This window comes from Pinus tabuliformis, chromosome 6, assembly GCF_031772625.1.
Source record: "Pinus tabuliformis cultivar Carrire ecotype Pingquan chromosome 6, CPIR1, whole genome shotgun sequence".
Taxonomy (NCBI): Eukaryota; Viridiplantae; Streptophyta; class Pinopsida; order Pinales; family Pinaceae; genus Pinus; species Pinus tabuliformis.
Window position 1 is genome coordinate 202,019,826 of NC_142292.1, and position 25,711 is coordinate 202,045,536.

Sequence of the window (25,711 nt, forward strand, 5' to 3'; positions counted from 1 at the left end):
ATAGACATCACATCAAGGCCTTTGCCTTGAGAACCGTGGCTATCCCAGTCGACCCAACTGATAACAAAAAGTATGAGGATCTGATGGCCAAGTCAAAGTGCGTAATCCTTGATGGGGTCAAGGATCATGTAGTTCAGCATATTGCCGAGAAGAATACGGCAAAGGAGATGTGGGACACCTTGACGACATTGTATCAGGGCACTTCCATGCAGAGGAAGATGCTACTGGAGAATCAACTGCGGTTGTATCAGATGCAGAAGGGGGAGCAGATAGATCACTTCCTCAGTAGGTTGCAGGAGATCTGGGACCAACTGACTTCCATAGGGGCCACGCCGGATTAAGAGTTAATGGTGAGGACCGCTGTGAACGCAGTCTCCAAGGAGTGGGAGACATTCGTCCAAAGCATTTTGGGCAGAGCGAATCTTCTAGATTGGGAAGAACTGTGGGCAACTCTTCGCCAAGAAGAGATCAGACGGCTGACCAAGGCGGGAAGTAGTGGCAAAGGAGCCCGGGTCAAGAAAGAGGAGGAAGAGGATGCAGCTCTGGCATCTGCGGGGCAGCAAGGGAAGAGGAAGAAAAAGGACCTCTCTAAGATAAAGTGCTTCAACTATGGGGAGCTGGGCCATTATGCAACCTAGTGTCCTAGGAAGAAGAATAAGGGAGAGGTGTTTGACTCCAAGGCAGCGCCAGCGAAGGCAGAGAATGAGGTAGAGGATGATGACGATTGTGCCATGAGTGCTCATGTACCTCTAGAGAAGAGGTGGGGAGACATCGAGCTATAGTGAGAAGGACTACAAGAGATGAAGGGCAGGATCCTTAAGGTACCCAAACTCATGGATCATATCCGGCTACAGGAGCTCCGAAGTGACAATAGTAGAATGGCTGATGTCGGTAGAAGCAGATGCGGATGGAGTGACAAAGAGTGCTAGAGTGTAGTAATCCCTGGCAGTGCAGAGAGGGTTGTAGTGTGCAAGAGGCACAAAGGAGGTTGCAGCAGTGCAAGAAGGCACAAAGGTGTTTGCAACAGTGCGAGAGGCACAAAGGTGTTGCAGTAGCGAAGAGGCAACAGAGGGAGCATAGGATAGCGACAAAGAGAGCTTCAACATCAGGAGGGTTTCTAGCCTAACAAGGATGTCAGTAGTTGGGTAGATCAGTTACCATCGTCTCAGTAACTGAGTTGCAGTGCAACAGTAGCAGTGGTAGTGCTATGGGCAACATGATGCAACATGATGAGAGAGGACTACAGTGCAGATGCAGTGTTGGGAGTAAGGACCAGCAGCAACACGAATGCAAAGGGAGTTGCGGTACATATGTAGCAGTGGCAGTGGTAGAGGCATGGGCAATAGTACATGATGCAGTAGTGTAGAGGATGTTGGGCAGGGAGGCCAAGCATCAACATAGGGACCGATGCCTTATGATCAGAGTAATGTTTAGTTGTGGAGCAATACTAGAGCACATTCCTCGCTAAGAGGGAGTGTTGATTTGGGGTAGCATCGAATGTGCTCTAGCCATGAAAATTGGTGGAGAGGCTAAAGCACATGAGATCTCCAAGACCCAGAAATGGTTTGGGGAAATTCTGCCGGTAAAGGAGATATTAAAATAATTAATATTCTTAATGGGTTCCTAAATCTAAACTTAGGAAAATAAAAAGATTAATGGGTATTAATATAAAATTGGGTTAGAAGGTTTTAAATGACATGGATCAAGCCAAATCTAATCTTAGTCATTGATTAGAGATGTAATCTCGGCCGTTGAAGACTCAACAAAAAAAGTATAAGAGGAGGCTTGAGGGTTAGTTGGAGATACACCAGAGTGATCAATCAGTTCGATTTTCTAGAGTAGGGTTTGCTAAGAGAAATCGAACTAGTGATCAATTGCAGCGAGGGGCAGTGAGTGCATAGCAGAGAGGCAGAGATAGTGCCGGAAGACCAGCGCAGAGGCAGAGAGGCAGACGTAGAGCTAGAGGAAGCCACGCAGAGGCCAGCAATGACTGCGCAGAGGGCTAGAGGGCCTGCGTGAGTGACGCAGAGGCTGTAGAAGTGACACAGAGGGCCAGAGAGGCTGCACAGAGCCTTAGAGGGCTGACGCAGTGCCTCAGAGAGGCGCTGGAGAGGGGTTCGTGGAGTAGACTTTCAAAATATCTGCTTTCGAAGAGAGGTATTACTGCCAGATTAATTTCTCTGTAGGGTGAGCCAGTTTGGCACCCAGTTGTACTCAAAAAAGCTGCATAATAATAAAACCCTCAGAACTGCTGCACTGGTTTTCCCAAGTTGGGTTTTTCTGGGGACGATTGTCCAAAAATAACGGTGTCCCTTGTGTGTTTGTCTATTTCTTTCAGTTGTTGATCTGTAGATGGTTGAGACTGCATTGTGTTTATTTCATTATTTATATGGTTAAATAACTTGTTCAGTGATTAACAAGTAGGAGAAATAAACCAAATAGTGTAGGAAAATTTCTAAAGGGTTAGACTTAGAAATTTCAACAATTTTGGATCATGCTTCTCATCTTTGTCCTTCTTTCTGAGAGGACATTGTGTTGCGTAGTTACCCATTTCACCACAACTGAAGCATTTAATCTTCGAAACGTCCTTCTTTCGCTTCCACTGCTCCTGCTGCCCCTTGGATGCGAGGGCTGCATTCTCATCCTCCTCCCTGGGCTTCGACCCACTATCACTGCTTCCGTCAAGTTTACACTTGATCAAGTCCCTCCTTAACTCCTCTTGCTTAATAGTTGCCCACATCTCATCCAAGTTTGGCAAAGTCGCCTTGCCTAGGATGCTCTGGACAAAGACTTGCCACTCCTCTGAGACTGAATTGAGGGCCAGTCTAACCATCTCAGATCCTTGAGGTGTCGAACCCACAGCTGCTAACTCGTCCTGGGTCTCCTGAAGTTTCGCAAGGAACGGATCAATGCGTTCCCTTTTCTGCATCTGCATAGATCTCATCTTCTGGTCCAAGTACATATTCTGCTGCTCGAAAGATCCTTGATACAACGTCAACAATGCATTCCACATATCTTTGGCAGTATTTCTGCGAGCTATGTGACAGACTATATGATCCTTCATTCTGTCGAGGATCATTCTTTTTGTCTTCGCTATATCTCCCGTGTACTTCTTGAGCTGATCTGGATCTGTGGGCTTAGTTACCACGCTGTTGACATAGACTTTGAGAAAATGCTCATCCAAAGGCATGGAATCATTGCCTTCTAGATCACATAGTTGGATGCCCCATCCAACCTATCCTGATCTCTCAGTCCACTGGCTGCCATCTCTGCCAATCGAAAAAGTCGAATGAACTCTTCTCTTCGGCTGCTGCTCAGCAAATGAGAATTCAAATTCCCTAGATAGGAATTCTCTGAGGAATAAATTCCCTCAGCGTGTCTCCTTCTCTCCCACTGATGCTATTCTCCGGGCAACTATTGCAAAATATTTGCATCCCCGCTGAAGATTTGCTTTGCAAAGAAAAATATGTTGTTCGTTCTGCCTTTGGAAGTATTCGAACTGGAAATCGAATTTCTCTGTTGACACTCTTAGAGAAATTGATTTCTCCTCGGACTTTGCCCTTTAGGCCTTCGAACTGCACTGCCTCTTGGGGTTTCGAATTGCTGCCTCTGCAGGAATTTCGAAACTCCTCTTCCTTTCTGCTTCTGAGCTCTTCTACGATTTGTGCTCTGATACCATGTGAAAAATCGGTTACCCGATTCCTACTGTAACAAACTGATTATATTTCACCTACATGTTAAATTAATTTAAAAAGTTATTTGCAGTGTTCTACGGCAAACATTGAAATACATACACTGTAGCCTACACCAAAATAAATTGCGGAAAATAAATACAACACAGGAGAGAAATAATAAGCACACACATCTACACAGTTATTTTTGGAAAAATGTCCCCGGAAAAACCTAATGCGGGAAAACTGGTGCAACAACTCTGAGGGTTTTATTACTATGCAGTAGTAATTTTTGAGTACAATTCGTTGGATGCCCAACTGGCTATCCGATATAGAGAGAAACTGGACAAAATAAATAGTGAGAGGCTTTGCATCCCTTTTGTGTCAACCTCTGCGCAGAATTGTGTCAACCCTACACAGTTTTTGTGTCACCTTTGTTGGGGACCGCGCTGCTCCTCTTCCGGATCCTCTGCTGCCCAGAAACTTCGATTTTTTGCCTCCCGGTCTCACACCTCGCCCCCCAGCTTCTGAAACTCGATTTCTTCAGCAGGAATTCGATCTCCCTCTAAGCTCTGTGCTGCCACTACGTCAGCTCTGCGTGAGCCAGCATCAGCCTCTCTTTGGACGTCGTTCTGCCCTCTCTGTCTTGTACTCTGCGACCCAAGAAAACTTCCCTCTTCTGGATACTATCTCTGCCCCTCACTGCGAAAGCTCACTTCGAATTTCTCACCAACAACTGCTCTGCTTCAGAAATTTGATCTTCTGAACTCTCTGTGTGTTCTCCAAGTGCCTATCAAGCCTTCTCTTATAATGCTCTCGCTAATCATTAAATGGCCCAAATTAGATTCTAGTCAATGGCTAGGATCATATTGACTTGATCTCCGTCTTCTTCTAGAAGTTTCACCCACAGTTTAGATTAATACCCATTAATTATTTTAATTTCCTAAGTTTAGACTTAGGGTCCCATTAAAAATATTTAATTATTTTAATAAAACTGTCTCTGGGTGGAATTTCCCAAAACCATTTTTGGGTATTGGAGAATGCATGTGTCTAAGCCTCCCTGCAAATTTTGGGACTTAGAGCACATTTGATGCTACCAGAAATCAACAATTTGTGCTTGTGAGAACCTACTCAATTATGAGAATTTTTGGGATAACCTTATGTAGGAAGATATTAGGTCGGAGTCTTGTTCAACACAACAAAAGGAGGGAAGACCTAACTCTCATTGGAAGGACGAGGAAGGGAAGCAAGAAAGGATAAAAGAAGGGTAAGAAGGAAGATTCAAATCCAGGTAAAAATGACTTAAGGTGAAATTGTTTTGGTGTCACTAGTTGTGATTATGCCATTCAATGTTTGGAGAAGAAGGGAAAGGCCAAAGTGAAATAGGTTGTAGCTAGTACTATAGTAGAAGATGATGAGGGATCATCCCAACTTGTGACCACCTTCTCCATGGTCTCTTGTCTCTCTCTAACATATGTGAAGTGTTGGATGGTATGTGGATAGTGGAGTATTAAGACATATGACAGGAAGCTCTTCAATAGGGTTTAAGAGAAGAGGGAAGTATGGGTATAGAGTTGGTTAATGATGTTGCTTATCTTGTGAGAGGGTTGGGCTCCATTCCCTTTTGAATCACCATGTGATGTTCTCGAGTTAAATGATGTTTTGATTGTTCCTAGTTTGAAGAAATTTTCTAGGCAGTGTACCTAGTGGGATTTGATCTCTTAACCTTTGTTGTAGCCTTTTTTGGTCTTGGTAAGTTAGTATCAAGTAGTAAAAAATGAAAATATATTTCATAAAAATGTTAAGTTAGGATATGGACAAAAAGAATATTAAATAAAAAATGTTAGGGATATTTTTATGAATGAGTCCATATCGAATAAAATGTTAGAATAGATGCCCTAAGAAATGTAGGCAAAAATAAAATGTTAGGCTAGAAAGAAAAAATAATAAACTCTGAAAGTGTTGCAAATCCAAATGCCACTACTCTTAGTCAATTTTATTTTTGCAAATAAAGGTTGTGTGCAGATTGTTTAAATGCCACACTAAGTTCATACAATCCAATTGTACAGTTTAATCATGATTGGATTTGATTTAAATTGTTTGTCAATAGGTAGCAAATAAAATTGGCTCAACAATTTAATCTGAGCCAATGGAGGAAATAAGGGATAGATGTAGATTAGTCATTAAAAGGAAAATATTGAGTTGCTAGCCTAAATGCACTCAGAAAACTAAGTGAGAAAATGTTAGGAAAGATAAGGGTAGGTAGACAAATGGAATACTATTGGAGCATGAAAGGATTTTATCCTAAGTTATAACATTCAAAAGATGTGCATATGGTATGGGCTTTAATTAACCATAATCCTAGGTACCAATGTATTTTACGATATCCTAACTTCATTCATTCATTCGCCATAACACCAAACTGTCACATCCGCCATAAAGCTTGTCCCCACCATCGCTTTCCGCTTCACGATGTTAAATCCCTTTCATCTCACCTTACATCCCGCACACTCCCCCGAGATCTGATGGCCCACATCGCTCCTCGGCCCTCTTTTGTCGTCCGAACTTTATCGGCCGGGGGGGGGGGGGGGGGTCCGAAGTGGGCAGTTTTGGAAACCACCCTCTTAAACCACTTTTCCCTCATTCTAGTCTTTCGGGACTTAAAATCTCGAAAAACTTACCACCTCAAGTTGCTCCTGAACACGGTTTACGTTTGACCGTTTACCGCCACTCCAATGTCACTGTCCACGTCCGCTCCATGTCACCTCCTCCGTCCAATCAATTGCCACCTATCCGTTATTCATTTAATTCGCACTCCTGCGAATTTATGCCCCATAGACTTGTTTAATAATCCCGTTGGATAATTAATGAATACTTAGCCGTTCATTAAACAATCCCGCTCCATTTTTTCCATTATAAGCCCTTTTCCTTCATGAAAACTATTACACAGTGCATTGATCACTAAAGATTTCCTCCTTACAACTCAACGACCGTTCAACACTTAAGCAGTCACTTTGTCCTGTTCAGAAGAAAGACGACATCCAGGTTCACTTGTCTCTTTTTAGTTAAACTATTTTTACTGTTATCACTCAGTTTCAGACGAATTTTTTCCATTTCCATCACTTTCAGTCTGCAATTCATTTGATAAGATGCCTCCTAAGGGAAAAGAAATTACAGAAATCCCAAATCCTCTTATTCATCCACAAGTTGACTTCCATCATACTTGGTCGACAAAGATTGTAAAATCATTGAGTCTTCTTCTCAATTTGATCTATATGAAATTTATTGCTGGATGGAGGATTAATTAATTGATCAGACAGATGAAATAGGACTGTGGGACTCCCTCCTTCTCCACTACATTTTCTCTCAGATACGCAAAGCATCTGAATTTGTCAGGAAATGCCATAAGTCTTATGATCCCATTCAAAGAGAAATCATTTCACCCACAGGAGAAATCCTCTGTTTCATCAATGCTAAGTCCATTGAAAAGATGCTGCAAGCTCCAGCTATTACACCAACCCATCCTTTTTCTCATGAAAGCCTGATAGAAGCTTATCAAAAGCTAGATTTTACTAAAAGATCCTAGACTCTTGAACTTTTCCTAGCTATAGATAGTCCTCTGCCTAAAAGAAACCCTCCCTATGATTCATCCATGTTCCCTGATAGAACCAAGCAAATCACCACTATTTTGTTCTATCTGCTTGGTTACAATTTTGATCAATATGTTAATGAAGCTATCCTAGGTTTCTTGTCAACCTTTTCTGCTGATTCCAAACCCACTGTTCTCTATAACTCTAGCCAATTCCTAGCTGAAGCCATACATGAGAAATTTGTCCAGTTCAACACAGAGGAAGTATTCAAGTATGCTTCAATACTTGTGTACCTTTTTATATATTTTCAGGGAGACAAATTTCCATTTACCTTTTTGAAGCTGGATGAGGAAGACAACTAGCAATCAGTGATCTTTTGGAGTACAATGGGAATGAAGGAGAAAGAAGAATTTACCTATAAACAGTTCATAGAATTGTTTATTCATCCAACTATTAGTCTTATGAGCAACACTCCAGTACCAAGAATCAGTGATGAAATTGTGAAAGTGTTGTAGCTAGTTGATCAAGCCACAATAGGAGATTGGTATCTTTACCAAAACTATACAGAAATCAGGGTTTATGGTTGTGAGCTTCCACCCTACAAACTTCCCAAGTACCTTCCCATTATAATCTTTGCACTGGAATATATTAGGCAGAGGTTAAATGCAGATGAAGTACACTTTGTGGCAGCAAAGAAGAAATCACAATTCAAGCTAAAAGCTCAGGTCGGTCCATTCATCTGCAATACCAGAGCAGTAGGAGAAGAAGTAGACAAGTATTAAAGGAAATGAAGTTTGGTCTTAGTTTCACTTGGTCTTATGACTCAATGAGAGTGATTTCTGAACTCAGGGTTGAAAATAAGTTTACTGCATATCACCACACAACTAGACATGAAATAGAGCAGTACAAAAATCAATTGGAATGGAAAGAGAACACCCTTCAAGAAGCTGAAGAGTAGGCAATTTCTACTTCAAATGTGCAAACTCCACTTGCACAGGAAAAGACAGCTAAAAGAGGAAGGGAAGAACAATCATCCCCTACAACTGAAGCATCAAGCCAGGGCTTTAGGATTGTGCATAGAAAGAAGAGACCTAGGATCTTTGTGATTGTTGGAGCAACACATGAGTCTCAAAAAACAACATTTGATGGACTTGGAGAGACTATGCTTTATACACAGTCTGGTGGATACCCAGTCCCCAACTCATTCCACTACTTCTCATGAACAACAGGTAATTTAGACCAGTGGAAGCATTCAGAAGGACAAGGAGGAGGACATCTTTCATGTTTTCAGTGAGATTAAAAAGAAGAATGAAGAGTTGAAATTGAACACCTATACCCAGTTCTGGAAACATTCCTCCAGCTCTCAGGCCAGACTTCTTTCAGTTTTTGATTCTGAGAAGGGAAAAATGCAGATGGCTTTCCTGCAAGCTCAGATTCCACAGCCCAGGACTCATGCACATTATCAAAAGCAATCCTCATTTGAGTTTAATGTAAAAGATGTGCATCCAATTGATCAAATTGAGATGCACAAACAAACTGGACAGATGATTTCTTCCACTTTAACTCATACTGCCATGAGTTTGTCAAAGTTGCAAGTCACCTTGGCCAATACACAGTCACAGCTGAAATTGGAAAAGGTTTCCTCACTGGCAAAGGACACCAAGATCAAATCCTTGGAAGATCTGGTGCTAAAGATGGGATATGATCCCTCAAACATAAATGCAGTAGAAGAGCTTATTAAGAAGAAAAATGCTGAGCTCTCAGCATTAAGGAAGCAACTCAAATTGCCAGCTTCTGAGGATCCAATGACCAAAGATATTGAAGAAACCGAGACTCAGAAATCTGACATGATGAAGCTCATCATGGAACAGAATCTGCAAATAAAACAGATGGAGGAGAAAATGGAAAAAATGGTCAAAGAGAAAGAAGAAGTTGTCAAGAAGGCTCAAGTTCCAATGGATGTAGTTCCTCTTTCAGCAGTCTCAATAACCAGGGTTTCTACTTCAGGCACAACATCAACTACAGGTACAACAGAAGGAGCTGAACAACTTGCAGAAGTTGTTCAAAATCTCTCCATTCAGACAGTTGAAATGAAGAAGTTGTAGGATGAACTGAAGGAATTAAAACATATGAAGGCAGTTGCAGACAATTCACATGCAGCCGAGTTGCAGAGGAAAAAAGGTCAAATTGAAGTTTTGCAGAAGGAAATCAAAGATTCCTACCTTGGAAACAAACTAGGTTTGGCAAAGGAAATTCTATGGGAAGAAATTATTGAATCAGTCAAGGATATTTGGCCCTATATCAAGATAATCTTTGATAAAAAAAACCTGTTAGAAAAAGCTCAAGAAGCTGTTGAAATTATTTCTAAAGAGCTTGAGGACATGCCTGAAATTGCTTATGAAATAATCAAGTTCCTCAATTCTAAAGGCAGCTATGAGCTTGAAGAATTGGGTATAAATGATAGGATAGCAACTATACTGGAGGTAAAGAAGATCATTAGCAAGAAAAACCTCATCCTTCAGTTGGAAGAAAAGTGTAACAGTGTGAATACTATAGTTCAAAGATTTTTTACCAAGTTAGAACCCCTGACCAGCAAGGGTTTTCCCTCTATGCTTGTGATTAATGACAAATTAATGCCCATTGAGGATTATGTTCGAAAGCTTATAGAGGTGGGTACCAATGCTGCTTCAGTTTCAAACATAAGAGGTGCAACAACACCAAGGGTTGTGCTGAATGCACTCAGAGATTCCTTTTTCATTCTAGATGAAATTAGGCATATATTTCCAGTAAAACCCACTTTTACTAAGTATACAGAGATGGATGAAGTTTATAGGAGGGTAACTAAGTTATCTATCCCAGATAAGAAATGCTGGGAAGAATTAATTGATTTACTTGACTAAAAGGGTGATCAAACAACATTCAATATTTTTAGGAACAGTCATCACCAACTCAACAGTTCTCAGTTTTTCCAGCAATAGTCATCAATAACTCAGCACCAAAATAGTGACAGATCAACTATCAATTTATATTCCTGATTTTGTATTTATCTATTTTTGTAAAATAGTTTAAGATATTTTCTCAGTTCTAAGATTGTATAAATAACTCTCTTTCACGAGTTATTAAGGGTTGCACCCTTGAAGAAGCATTTCTAAACATTGAATGTACTTGACTTTTCTGAATCATTAATACAAAAGCAAATGGATTCTGAATTCTGATTCATACAGTTTCGTTTTTCGGTAAATTTTTTCCAGTTTTATTTCAGTGTTTTCTTCATATTCTTATGTTTTACAAAGATAACTAGGTAGGAGTAATTGTGTTTCAATTATTCTTATAAGCTTCTGAAGTGATCATCTATAAAGAGAATGAACTATATAAACTGTTTGTTTTATTAATTCCCTCTAAATCATAAAATCATCAGCGTCTGTTGTAAGCTTAAGCATATTTTGTTAAACCTTCTGAACATAGTTTAAAGGTTTTCTTACTTATAGTTATTTAATTTTCAATTTGAAGACTGTGATAGTTATACCATCTCTCTATTTCTGCTCGCCACCATGCAAGCTATGTCATTGTGTGAATTTTAATAGCAGGCCTCCGTTTAAATATTAATACTATTCAAAAGGTTAGGCATCATTGTTTTAAATCTGTTTCATACATTGGTCCTCCAAATTAAAACAAAACCCCCAAAACAATCATCTTAGATGCCCTGGCATGATAGCTGACCATTATCATCTCAGAGATACAACGACCTTAACAAATCAGTTTCCAGCTTGCTGGGAATTGCATTTTGTGGCTGGTAATAGGATTTGGGGTGATCCTAAAGGATCTAACTAACATTCCCCAGCCTCCCCACCCCTAGATATTTGGTTTAGAGTGCTAAGACATTGTTTGGGTGGTCATTTTCAAGGGGATTTGCTGTTGACCCTATGTTTTTCCACAGATTTTATGGTCTGCAATCATAGGGCAACAAACCAATTTACAAGGGAACCCCTCTACTCAAAGCTTCAGTCACAAAAATAAATATATACTTGGTTAGTACATTTTAGTACACTCATTTTGACTTATTTACACTGATATATTTCTTGAATTTGAGTGTCACATCTTGCTGATTATAAGTATATTTCTGCAAATTTTCCACAGTGAATCAGTAGGAGAGAAAATAGCTAACTCCTCCACTTCATCCATAGACCCCATTCAAGGCATCGATACTATTTGCTTCGGTGAAGTATTCAAAGGGAATCCTTCCATAGCCTTTAAGGAGATAGTTGGGCTTAAAGGTGGGGATTTGGGGCAAGCTGACAGTGGGCCCTCATCCTATGTGTGTCAATCACAGCAAGAGTTTCCAAGACTTTAGCAACCCTACTATATTGATTGGTAACAATATACTTAGGCTTCCCCTTGAATAAGGTTCGACTTTTCCTTTAGGGAGTGTTTAAGTGATAAAAGTACCAAAAGATGTCATTTCTTCATTCAAAGTTTGGATTTTGGCTTACATTACTGATTATGGAACATGAATCAGCATCATCGGTGTATTTGAATTGGATTGCATCTAATTAGTTGGAAACTATAACCAATGTTGCATATGACACTACCTATTCATCCTTCCTTGAATGTGCATAAAAAACTACGTCGCCTTTTCCCTTTTCCATATTGAAGGTGGCAATTTTTTCTATCCATTTTTGTTGTTCCATTTATTTGTTGTTGTAGTAAATATTGAAGGCTATTGTGATTGATACGTATTAAGAGCTTGCTTCCTAAAAGATATTGTTTCCATTTTGCTAATACACATAATTGCAAGCATTTCCTTATCACATGTAGACTTTAAACATTATCCCTTGTTGAGCTTTTGACTTTGAAATTCTATTGGTTGATCTTCTTGCATCAATTCTGCCTCTATTCCAAATCTCGAAGCATCACATTCCATTTCAAAAGGTTTTGTAAACTCAAGGGTTGCTAATAATAGTGTCGATGACATGATAGAACATTTCTCTGCTTTACAATTCCATTTTTTTCGTAAACTTCTGCAACTGATTTACGTTAAAATGATAAAGTATTACATATTCTGTATTCCAAAAGGACCACAATAACTACGAGTTGGAAATTAAGATACAAAAGCTTATCAAGGACACAAAACCAAACAATTCCATTGAAATTATCTTTTTAAGAGATTTGCTAGGGGAGCAAACACATGAGCATAGTTTCTGAAAAAAGTACTATAATATCCCATCAAGTCTAAAATTCCCCTTAATTTGGATATGTTATTGTGCTTGGGCCATTCTATGATTTTCTTCCAAAAGAGAAAGTACTTCCCAAGTTCCCGATGATGATGGTGATGGTGGTGGTGATTGTAATTAAGGTTCACTGAGACCAAAATTGATTTATTGGACTTTGGACTTTAATAATGGTAAGGAATTACTTGGTTTGCATGATGATGATGATAGTGATGGTGATGGTGATGGTGATGGTTATTAAGGTTCACTGAGACCAAAATTGATTTATTGGAATTTGGACTTTAATAAAGGTAAGGAATTACCTGGTTTGCTTTAGAATTTTATTTTTATGATCAACAAGTTTTAAAAGAGACATTCTTCAACCCTAAAATGTCCCACACTTAGTCTAAATATTCTTGAAGTTTTAAAGGTCTTTTGGTTATCAATAAGATGTGGGCATAAAAAAAAAATGGAAAAGTGTATTCCTTATAGGACACCTACATGCTTCCCATTGACTAAATCATGGAGTAGAGGTTATATTCTCAGGGTAGTATATTAATGTTATGGTTTTCTTAGTGTAAATGGCCATTCAGTGCAGGTGGAACCCAGCGTCTTCCAAGATTGATAGGGAGGTCACAGGCAAAAGAGCTTATCTTGACAGGCCGCAAGGTTGATGGGAAACAAGCGTTGTCCCTGGGTAAGATGGTTTTTCAGGATGCTCACTTTGATTTGACATCTTTCTTGTTTCCTATTGATTTTATAATTCTAGTAGGATGGCAATTGAGCAACCCCTTAAAAATCAACAAGGGTTATTTTTGAAGTCAGGAAGTACATTTTGCATTGGAGTTCTGCAGGTCTTGTAAACCATTGTGTAGCAGCAGGAGATGCATATTCAAAGGCTCTTGAGATTGCTCGAGATATCAACGAGAAGGTATTGTGTATTTGTTATATATATATACACACACTATGAAGTAATGCATGAAAAATGTTTGATGTATTGTTACATATTGTAATTACTAATAACATAGTTCCATTGAATATGGGGTGGAACCAATTTTCAGCGTTAGTTTGCATGCTTCCTTAGTTGTGTCATGTACGTAATGCACTTAAAAGAATAGGTTAAATTCAATGCAGGGTCCTTTGGCTATTAAAATGGCCAAATTTTCCATTGATCGAGGTAGTGAGGTCGACACATATTCAGGAATGTTTGTTGAGGAATCTTGCTATGCAGAGCTCTTAAATTCAAATGACCGATTGGAAGGCTTGGCAGCATTTGCTGAGAAGCGGAAGCCAAACTACACTGGTGAATAGATTGTGGATGAGCTGGTGTATTTTCCATCAATTTCAAACATTTCTGTGCCCTGAGTTACAAATTTGTTAAACTCTGAATGGAGGGATCATTGTAACTACCTTCCAATCATGAAAATTCATTCTTATCTAAACAGTGAACGTGATATTGACCTTCCACTAATGGTAGTTCATTCTTATCTAAACAATGATTGTGATAGTTGACCATATGATACCATAATGGTTTGTGAGAATAGCATTAAGCTGAAAATGATCATATTAGAGCTGTGGACATGATATAAAATTAAGAAATAATTTTTGAATAGCAAATTGGACATGCTTTCTGCAACTAAAACAAAACCTGTGCAACTTTATTTCACCAGGGAGCTAACGTGGTAGTCCCAGTAATGGGAATGTTGCTTGATGCCATTTTTGTAAAACCCATTTCTGATACTTCATGTCCTACGACAATATAAACTTGACATATGTAGGAAACAGGCATAGCACCATCTCCATGTTGCCTATGAATGTCTTTCTTGATGTTTTTACACGTACAGCATCCGACTGTTGACATAATCTTCTTGATATTCCTAGCTTTAATGATGCTGTGTGAAATTGTAGAAAATCCTTTACTCAATACCAGTGTGAATGGTGTCCCTTCAAGGCTGCAGTCACTTGTGGAAAACTGCATACAAGATATCATAAGTGAAGAAAATCACAATACATAGATGAAGAGTTTGGGTACTTGTTATGATCATCCAAGGATCTGAGATCAAAGAATCCTTAGAAGCCTGGTTCCACTTTCACAAGAAATTCTCACAGTGCTTGTATGTTCACCAGCAATTTTTCCTGCCCAACTTAACCTATAAAGATCAAACTCTGCATGCTTCCCAAACAAGAAAACTTTATGTTCAGAAACTTATAATAGCCTTTTGGAAGCTAGAAAAACTTAAGGACTTTACAATTGCCCAGGAACCATCTTGTTTACAACTTAGTTTGCCATTACAGAATTGTATGATTGCAGGGAACAACATTGTAACTAACCCTCTGCAAAATAGAACCATCAAGTAATGGTGTATTAGAAGCTTAGAAGATCTTCTATCGTAGTAAATGCTTACGTGCTATCTTCTAACTGTTATGCTTCTGCCCCTGGAAAAATGGAAACTATCACACTTTAAAAATCTGTGGCTATTAAGATAGACTAGTCCCACCCAGAGATATGAAAACACATTAATTTTTCTATGACTAGTCTCAATGCTATTGCAACTGGACAAAGATTCCGCGAGTATGAATTTCATGTTACCAAAATGTATATATATCGCATCTTGAAACTTTGCTCTTGTTTTTAGTGCAACATCACTCTTAGAAATGTCTGTTTGGTAAATATAAAACATCAAGAACGCGGGTCAAGAATCAAACATTATCTAGGCATAATTCCACTCAAATAATGCTCGCTGTTTAATCCCAGTCTAAATAATTCAATGACAGTCATGCAAAAATTCACTTGTAGGAAGTACACGTATAAGAAGCCAACATATCGGTCATAAAAAAAATATGTTGGTGAGTAAATCCTGTTAGTGCATCTAAAAGGAAATGTGTGCCAGTTTCTTATACAGCATGTAATTATTCATCTAAATTTTTTGTGAATTTAGCAAGATGTGCTCTTTGATATACTTGAGTTTTAAAGATTATTAAGTTCTTTTTCCACCAATCATAATCATATTTAATCATAATCATAATCACCAGAGTGTCAAGTAATGGTTGCAAATGGAGGAATCATAAATTGCTCTAGAAAGTGCCATAATATCAAGCTATCCATGGGAGAATATGTCTTCAATAGTCCAATGCTTTTCATTCAAATGGGTGGTGCTGATGTTGTACTAGGAGTCCAATGGTTAAAGTCTTTGGGGATGATAGCTTTCAATTTTCAAGAACTTTTCTTGATCTCCTTTGGGAAGGAAAAGAAGTTGAATGAAGGGGTATCACAGGAAAACCAAGAGAGATAATCATCTCTAATGGCATGACAAAGCTTCTAAAGAAAGAGCAAAGGGGCGTAACTGCACAATTATGTTCAATAGAGGTTCAAACAATGAAATCATATATTTCTCATGATCTCCAAAAAGTCTTGGACAATAATCTAAGGTTCAAGCAGTGGAAGATCACATCGAGCATCGAAAACAAGTTCCCAACTCTTAAAGGATAACTTCACTTTGGCACAGAATCGAACGAAACAACAGGCAGATCAACATCGCAGCGAAGAAGTTTTGATGTAGGCAATTGGATATTTTTATGGCTACAACTATACAAACAAATGTCCCTCACACAAGCTAAGAAGGAAAATAAATTATCACGAAAGTACAAGGTGTTGCAAAAGATTGGTACTATGGCATACAAATTGGAGCTCCCTGTATCTTCCTAAGTGTACCTAGTTCTCCATGTTTCATGCTTAAGGAAGGTTATAGGTAACAAGCTCCCAGTTCAAACAATATTGCCGGAACTTGACGAGGAAGGAAAAATCATATTGGAACTTGAAACAGTCATGGAAATAAGAATGTGACAGCTACGAAATTGATCAATTTTAAAGTATCTCATCAAGTGGAAGAACTTACCCGCTGAAGATTCCACATCAGAGGACGAGAATTTCATACAGAAGCATCCAAAACTACTCAAACATTGAAGACAACACTTTTTTGAAGGAAAGGGGCATGTTAGATCCCTATACAACTAGTGTAGCCCCTTATTATTATTAGTGCATCCCCCTTATTGTATTGTTGTGCCCATGGAGTCCCCATATTGTTATTATTGTGCGCCATAGAAGCCAACTATTGTTATTGTTATGCCCTTACAATATTATTGTTATGTAGGCTTAGATTATATTGTGACTCCTTAGACTCCTATATATAGAAAGAAGGTCTTGCCATTTATATCATCCAAGAATTGTTCATTTGTGTAATGTAAAGGAGGTTGCCCTATTGAAAATGCTTATTTTGAAGTCGTTGATCTATCTCTTCTTCTATTTTGTGAGCTGGTTGCATAACAGAGTGAAATGTATTAATATGTATATTTTGTTAATGAAAGACATCTCGTGTTTCATCTAATTGCTATCTATTTTTATGAGTTTGTTAAACATGGTATTAGAACTGGTGCCTTTTGGTTGGGACGAGTTTTGGATTGATGATATTGAAGAATTGCCGATGTTGAGGTATGTGTTGTATAAATATTTATAGTCTACTTTAGTTTATATTCAAGTATTCATCTTCTTTCATTTCTTATACTCTGCCTTGTATCTTCTTTCATTTTTAGGAGAGGAACTCAATATTGACATTAAGAAGCAGGAATTGAAGAAAGAAGAAAACAATGACACTAGAGAGACAAATGCAAAAAGAGAGAGAGAAGATAATCGGTCTAGTGATACCCTTAGAGCCAATATCCTGCATAAGAAACACACATAGAGACTAATGGTCAAGTCTTCAGAGTTGGTGAATTCACTTGAAATGCCTTGGCAAGACATTGATAATGTTTTGAAGTGATAAAACATTATTTCATGTGTAAATTGTAGTCCAACCAATATTAAGTTGGAAGTTCATTGTAATAATTGAAATTTTATATAATAAAATTTATGTGGTTGATATTGTTAATATTTGCACTTGATATTATTTAGTATTTGTTGGAAATAATACTGAGAAGGGGGGTGAATCAGTATTATTAGATCAATAATTTAATTTTCAAAACTGATTTGTATACGCTACTTCAGCTTAGTGAACTAGCGTGTATACACAACTGTACTTAATGTAACCAGCGTATATGAAGAGATCTTATGATTTACCCAAATTATCATGCATTGAACTTAACCATTATATCAGGAATTCATTAGACAGTGCAGTAAAAACAGAATAAAGCATCACATATAAGCAACACACATGAACACCAAGATATAAGGTGGAAACCCAATGTGGGTGAAAACCACCTGCTACTGTCATCTCTATCTTCTTTTAATAATAAGAAAATTCTGTTTACAATTTTTGTAATGGTACAGTCTTATAACAGTATGTAGGCCACTACCTGCAAAAGACTACAACCTTCTCTTGTTCTCTAGCTTCTATTGGAAGGGAGCTACAACCCCCTAGCTCTTGTACTAGCTGATATGTTTATTAGTACGTAGGTACTGGCCTACAGAAGGCTACAACCTTCTCTTTTCTTCTGGGGACCACGTTTCATAAATTTTCAGACTAGATCCATCAATAACATCATTCAATCATTAAATATATCTACATCAACCAATCTCTTTTTGAACCAACCACAACCGAATCGATCAACCACGTTGACAACCCATCAATCTGATTATTCAGAATGGTGTCACCAGATTACAGTAACCAAAACCCAAGCCAGAATCCAAAACACTACAACAACAAACAGAGGCAACTAAAACATATTTTATAAGGTATACGCTACTTCCATGTGTCGAACATGTGTGCATACGCGCTTTACTCAAAGCGAACCAGCGTATAGATATGCAAATCAATTTTATGATGTATACACTGCTTTGATAATAGAACCAGCGTGTATACACTCATTTTCTAAAGTGAACCCGCGTACAGATCTGTAAATGATGATTTAAACATTACAACTATTCCAGGCTTCAGTCACACCTAGATCATCATATTTACAGACTACAACATGCACTAGTTATTCAGATACATGATCAAACCACATAAAGATAATTTCACTTCAAGCCTTAAGATCTTGATACATCATTAGATCTTATCCTTCATCATCAGTTAAGGTTCATCCTTGGTTCAAATCCAGCAATGCATCATAACCCAATAAGCTGCATACTAGATCTCACACTTCATCAGAGATTCAATACTTGCACCCATTGGTCTAATGATCTTCTCCTCCTTTTATAGTTTGTAGGCCTTTCTCAATACCATGGTGTTGGGTCCCTATAATACTAGTGATTACCCCATTACTATTGTAGTTACATCCCTTATTAATATTTTTGTGCCCCTATTATCCCTATATTGTTATTACTGTGCCCCATAGAATTTCTCTATTTTTATTTTTGTGGCTTTATATTATTATTGTTAGGTCGACTCGGTTATATTGTGACTCCTTAGACTCCTATATATAGAAATGATGTTTTGTCATTTGAATCATCCAACAATTGTTCATTTATGTAATGTAAAGGAGGTCGGCCCCTCGAAGAGGCTGAATTCTAAGGGGTTGATCTATCTTTTCTATCTTTTCTGTTGGCATTATGATACATATGTTGTACTTGATGGCAACCCACTCATCTCAGATGATAAATTATAGTGCAGCAAAGTTCACGCACTTTCATGAAGATAAAAGTTTCTTTCATGTAGAGAAAAGTTCATGCACTTTTATGCAGAGAAAAGTTTATTTCATGGAGAGAAAAGTTCACGCACTTTTATGCAGAGAAAAGTTTATTTCATGTAGAGAAAAAGTTCACGCACTTTCATGCAGAGAAAAGTTCCTTTCATGAAGAGAAAATTTCATGCATTTTCATGGTTGGCTCATGGTATTAGTCCGACAGTTTTTGATCCTATGGTTTTGGTCCATGGTATTGTATCCAAAAGTGTTGATCTCACGCACTTTCATGGTTGGTTCATGGTATTAGTCCTATAGTTTTTGATCCTATGGTTTTGGCTCGTGGTATTGCATCCAAAAGTATTGATCTCACGCACTTTCATGGTTGGTTCATGGTATTAGTCCAATAGTTTTTTGATCCTATGGTTTTGGACTGTGGTATTGTGGAAGGCCTAAGACTATAAAAGAGGAAAAAGATCATTTGGCAAAGCATCATCGAATGAATTGAATATCTAATAAGTGCTAGATCTGAAATATTTGTGATTGGGTTATGGTGCAGATCTGGATCTGAATGAAGGAGGAACCTTAGCGCATAAAGAAGGATAAGTTCTTTTAATGGGTCATAATCTTTATGCTTGAATAATAGTATCTTTGCATGATTTTGATCTGTTATATGAGGCGCATGCTTGATCTATAAATATGACAATCTGGGTTAATTAGTGTCTGAATATTTGAAAGAAGGAATTATCTTTTATAGATCTGCACGCAGGTTTCAGGTTGTTGAAGTAGCGTATATCTTTAAATTATGATCTAGCTGCCTCTGTCTATTGCTGCAGTATTCTGGGTTCAGATTTTGGTGTGTGGTTACTATTACTGTGTTCTGGGTACAACTGTCAGAGAAGTGTTTACTTGATTCAGTGCTAATTGGGAAAAGGAGATTGTTTGATGCAGATATACTTGATGATTGATTGATGTTCATGGATCCAGTCTGAAAATTTATGAAACGTGGTCCCTGGAAGAAAGAGAAGGTTGTAGCCTTCAGTAGGCCAGCACCTACGTACTAGTATCTTGGCTAGTACAAGAGCTAAGGGGGTTGTAGCTCCCTTCCAGGAGAAGCTGGAGAACGAGAGAGGGTTGTAGCTCTTTGCAGGTTGTAGTCTGCGTACTGGTAAATGACTGCACCAGTACAAAATCATTGTAAAAGGAATTTCTAATTGAAAGAAGATAGAGACATATTGCAGCAGGTGGTTTTCACCCACATTGGGTTTCCACCTTATATCTGGTGTTCTTTTGTGTGACTATTTGCTTTTCTTGTTCCTGCTCATTATTTTATGATACTGACATACAAAGTAATGATCAATATTTGAAGAATTATTCAAAGTATAAATAAGGAAGATAGATTGATAAGAATTTGATAATACTGATTCACCCCCCCCATCTCAGTATTATTTCCAACAATTGGTATCAGAGCAGGTCCTTTTGAAGAAGCTTGATCGCTTGAAGGAAGATCTAACATCATGAGCAACTACGAGAGGGAAGCATCAATCAGGCCACCGATTTTTGATGGAACAAACTTCATATATTGGAAGGTAAGAGTTACTGCCTATCTTCAATCTTTGGGTATAGAAGTATGAGACATTATAGAAACAGGGTATACTTTTCCATCAGCTACTCCTACAGATTCAGCTGAGAAGAAGAAATATGAAACAAATGCAAAGGCGGTTAATACTCTTCTAGGATGTCTATCTCAATCTGAATTCGTGAAGGTTATGCAATATAAATCCGCAAAAGAAATATGGGACAAGATTGTTTTGAGCTACGAAGGAGATGAACAGGTAAAACGTGCAAAACTTCAAACCCTCAGGATTCAGTATGAGAATCTCAGAATGTATAATGATGAAAGTGTGGCTAACTATTTCCTTCGGGTAGATGAGATTGTTAATTGTATGAAAAACTTGGGTGAAGAAATAAAAGAGGCTGTTGTGGTTGAAAAAGTCCTAAGATCATTGTCCCCCAAGTTTGAATCTAAAGTGCCTGCAATAGAAGAAAAGGAAAATCTACGAACTCTTACTATGTCTCAGCTACACGGAATTCTAACTGCTTATGAAATGAGAAAAGGAGGTCCATCAGACAGGAGAGAAGCTGCTTTTAAGGCTTCAGGGAAAGGAGACTACTATGAATCAAGTCACGTGCCAGAAGAAGAAGAAGAATCAAATTTTGTCAGAAATCTTCAACGAGGTATTGGAAGGTTCAGAGGTAAGCTACCTTTTAAATGTTTTGCTTGTGGAAGAGTAGGTCATTATGCTGCCAAATGTCCTCATAAGGATAAGATTGACAAAGGAAAGGAACCTGCCAGATGGAACAAGAAACAGAATGCAAATAAGAAAAGCTACTACACTCATGAAGACAGTGATGGTCTATCAAATAGTGATGAAGATGAACAAGGTAATGACTATAAACTTTTAATGGCATTTGAAGATGATGATTACATGGATGCTATAGATGTGGATAGTTTTTATGAAGAGATTTCTAGACTTAAGACATGTATAGAATAAAAGAATATGATCATTGATAGTCTACAATTTCAAATTGATGAAAAAGAAAAATATCTTGAAAAGTTAGAAGGTGAAATTGTTGGCCTTAGAAAAGAAATTGAGAAAACAAAGGCTATTAATCTTAAGTTTGTCAAAGGATCTGAAACTCTGGATGAGATCATCAATGTACAACATTCTCCGCTAAACAAGATAGGTTTGGGGTATAATGGAGAAACATCTCAAGCATCCACCTCAAAGAGTTATCTTGATGCAGTAAGAAGGAATGAGCAAAAGCACAATGGAGATCACCAGGTAAAGCAGGGACGAATTACATCAAGAACGAACAAAGACTATCAGGTAAACCAGGGGCAATCTGTCTTAAGGATGAACAAAAGCTACAACCAGCCACAGGTAAAATCTTCTCAATTTGCTTCAAGAATGGATGACAATAGAAATTACAATCATTTGGTCGGTAGATTTGATAATCACAGAAGTTTCTTCAATGGGCAATGTTTCTCTTGCCATAACTTTGGTCACAAAGCAGCTCAATGTGTTGCATATAAAACAATCTTGACTAGAGAAGTTCAAAAACAAAGAAGTATGATCAGGATTACAAAAAGGACCTATAACAACTTTTCGGCTCTTGAAAATGAAGTTGAATGTTCTATTTGCAATAACTTTGGTCATGAAGATTCTGAATGCAGGAGCAGGTTTCAGCAGACAAAGGAACAAGCCTCAAGCACCAGAACATAGAGAATAAAGGAACCACAAACAGAAAGATGTGGGATAGCATTTTATGCAGAAGGACAAGAAAATCTATGGTACATTGACAGTGGATGTTCGAAACATATGACAGGTGATAAAGAAAAACTTGAATCATATTCTGCTTTAGAAAAGGGAAAGAAAGTCTCTTTTGGAAATGATACTCCTGCAGCTATAAAAGGAAAAGACACTGCTCAGTTAAAAGAAAAGGTCAAAGCTGGAAATGTTTTGTATGTTGATGGATTGAAGCATAATCTTCTAAGTGTCAGCTAGATGTGTGATCAAGGAACTGAGGTGATATTTAGATCAAACGGATGTCGTGTTCGTGATCTTGATATAGGTGAAACAGTGATCAAAGGTAGAAGAACTCCAAATAATCTATACATATTTGAAGAAGGACAACAACAATGCTATTTGAGAAAGGATGATGAACACTGGTTATGGCACCGGAGGTTGGGGCATCTAAGTTTTTCACAAATAAGGAAAGCATGCAAATATCAGGCAGTTCGTGGTCTTTCAGATATCAAAATTCCAGACAACACCATATGCAAATCATGTCAGTTTGGAAAGCAAACCAGAACTAACTTTCCAGAGAAGGAAGGATCAGCTAGCATGCCTCTTGAGCTAGTCCATACAGATGTATGTGGTCCATTTAGGAAAAGGACACCTCGAGGAGAATAATACTTGATATTATTCATTGACGATTTCTCCAGGTTTGTTTGGCTAGGACTTTTGAAGCACAAAGACGAAGCATTCGAAAAATTCAAATCCTTCAAAGCCTTGGTTGAAAATGAATCAGGTTACAAAATTAAGTGCCTCAGGTCCGACAGAGGTGGGGAGTTTACCTCAAATGAATTTTTCGATTTCTGTGAAGAACATGGGATAAGAAGGGAATTCTCTACAGCTAGAACTCCTCAACAAAATGGAGTGGTGGAAAGGATGAACAGAACAGTGCAACAAATGGCCCGTGCTATGCTTGATGAGTCTGGAACTCCCGCAACTTTCTGGAGTGAAGCTGCATATGCTGCGGTTGTTATTCTCAATAAAACAAATGTTCGAGTGAACATCACTCAAACTCCTCATGAACTCTGGTATGGTGAGACTCTTTCGGTAAAACACTTCAAAATCTTTGGGAGCAAATGCTATATTAAGAATACTGATGAGCAACTTGGCAAACTTGAACCTAGAGCAGATGAAGGCATTCTTCTTGGTTATTCTCCACACAGCAAAGCATATAAGTGCTACAATAAAAGACTTGGAAGAATTGTTGACATCATTGATGTAGTGGTTGATGAAAAAGGATACATTCCTAGGCAAGTAAATCATGAAAATATTGAAGAAGATGAAGACTACCCTCAAAGACAGAATGATGAAGAAGAAGAACCTCAAGAAGCACCAGAGGAACAGATAAGGGTAGAAGAGAAGACTCCATCCAGGTACGTTCAGAAGAATCATCCAGAATCTCAGATTTTGGGGCAAAAAGAAGCAGGTGTATAAACAAGAAGAATAATTGCAAAAGCTTCAAGCTATTTGGCATTACTCTCATCCACTGAACCACAAAATGTAAAAGAGGCATGCAAAGATGAATGTTGGGTCAAAGCAATGGATGAAGAACTTGAGCAGATCGAAAAGAACAACACTTGGGAGTTGGTTCCTAGAATAAAGGATAAGAATGTTATAGGGACAAAATGGGTCTTCAAAAATAAGTTGAATGAAAATGGGGAAGTAATTAGAAACAAGGCCAGACTTGTTTGTAAAGGGTATGTGCAGCAAGAAGGAATAGATTTTGAAGAAACTTTTGCTCCTGTTGCAAGACTTGAGGCCATCCGAATGTTCCTTGCTCTCTCAAGCTTTCAAAAGTTCAAAGTATTTCAAATGGACGTGAAATCAGCCTTTCTGAATGGAGACTTAGAAGAAGAAGTATACATTGAGCAGCCAGATGGTTTCATTCTTGGAAATGATCCAAATCTTGTATGCAGATTGAAAAAGGCTCTCTATGGTCTTAAACAAGCTCCAAGGGCTTGGTACTATCGTTTGGACAAATATCTTCATCAACAAGGTTTTTCAAAAGGATTAGCAGATAGCAATCTTTATATAAAAATTGAAAATGACAAATTGCTGATACTTGTTGTGTATGTAGATGACATTATCTTTGGCAGCAATGAAGAATCTATGAGTCAAAGCTTTGCCTTGGTGATGCAGAAAGAATTTGAAATGTCCTTGCTTGGAGAATTGACATATTTTCTTGGCCTGCAAATCCAACAAAAGGAAGGAGGGATCTTCTTGTCTCAAACTAAGTATCTCAAGCAGATTTTGAAGAAATATGGCATGGAAGATGCAAAACCAGTATGTACACCCATGGTCACAGGATGTAGCCTCAGTGCAAATGATGAATCAACAGCAGTACATCAACCAACCTACATATCTATGATTGGAAGTCTACTTTATTTGACAGGTACCCGACCAGACATCATGCATGCAGTGGGAATAGTTGGAAGATTTCAGACAAATCCAAAGGAAACTCATCTTCAGGCAGTAAAGAGAATCTTCAAATATCTTCAAGGGATTCAAAATTATGGCTTATGGTATCCTAGAGATACAGATCTCACACTTCATGCTTATACTGATGCAGATTGGGCCGGAAGCGTGGATGACAGGAAGAGCACAAGTAGTGGTGCATTCTTTATGGGTTCCAGATTAGTATCTTGGTTCAGCAAGAAACAGAGTTCGATTGCCTTGTCTACAGCTGAAGCAGAATATGTTGCTGCTGCATCTTGCTGCACTCAACTCCTTTGGATGATGCAGACCTTGCAGGATTTTCAAATCACTTGTACACCACCCATCTCCATCTTATGTGATAATACAAGTGCAATCAGCATTTCAAAGAACCCAGTCATGCATTCAAAAACCAAGCACATACCAATCAAGTATCACTTTCTCCGGGAACAAGTGCTTGAACAAAAGGTCAAGTTGGAGTATGTTCCTTCTAAGGAACAGGTTGCTGATATACTCACCAAACCATTGCCTAGGGAGACCTTTGAATACCTCAGGCAAAAGCTGGGGGTTGTTGATGTATCATCTTGTTGTTGAATCTCTTCTGATTGTTGGTTGTACGCAAGGTTCATCTGAAGTATATGCGTACATGTGCTGGGTTGCGGATTGGTCAAAGATCGAATGGCACAGGTTCAGGGGGAGCATATCATGCATTGTTGGCATTATGGAGGAAGTACAGAAGGAGATCATGGATGCTGGTCTGAATATTGCTGCAATACGTCTCTATCTCTTTCATGGTCATTTATGGTGTTTAATGAATTATGGTTCTTCTTTGCAGA

General features: G+C 38.3%; 1 protein-coding gene and 1 long non-coding RNA gene across 3 annotated transcripts in view; both read left to right on the forward strand.

Moving 5' to 3' along the window:
• LOC149258158 (ATP-dependent caseinolytic (Clp) protease/crotonase family protein) overlaps positions 1-14,085 on the forward strand; it is a 193,187-nt gene extending 179,102 nt beyond the window's left edge. The window contains exons 5-7 of one of the 2 annotated variants that reach the window (XM_089414866.1): positions 13,067-13,165; positions 13,323-13,399; positions 13,603-14,085. In XM_089414866.1, coding sequence (XP_089270992.1) covers positions 13,067-13,165; positions 13,323-13,399; positions 13,603-13,779 — 353 coding nt within the window. In that variant the 3' untranslated portion in view covers positions 13,780-14,085. Of the gene's footprint in view, positions 1-13,061; positions 13,166-13,322; positions 13,400-13,602 lie in introns of both variants that reach the window. The other variant, XM_089414863.1, reaches the window with a different exon arrangement.
• A 1,407-nt stretch (positions 14,086-15,492) lies between these two features.
• Positions 15,493-17,401, forward strand: LOC149258159 (uncharacterized). The gene is made up of 2 exons (XR_016246007.1): positions 15,493-16,957; positions 17,059-17,401. It is a non-coding gene; the product is annotated as an uncharacterized LOC149258159 (long non-coding RNA).
• The last annotated feature ends 8,310 nt before the right edge of the window (positions 17,402-25,711 follow it).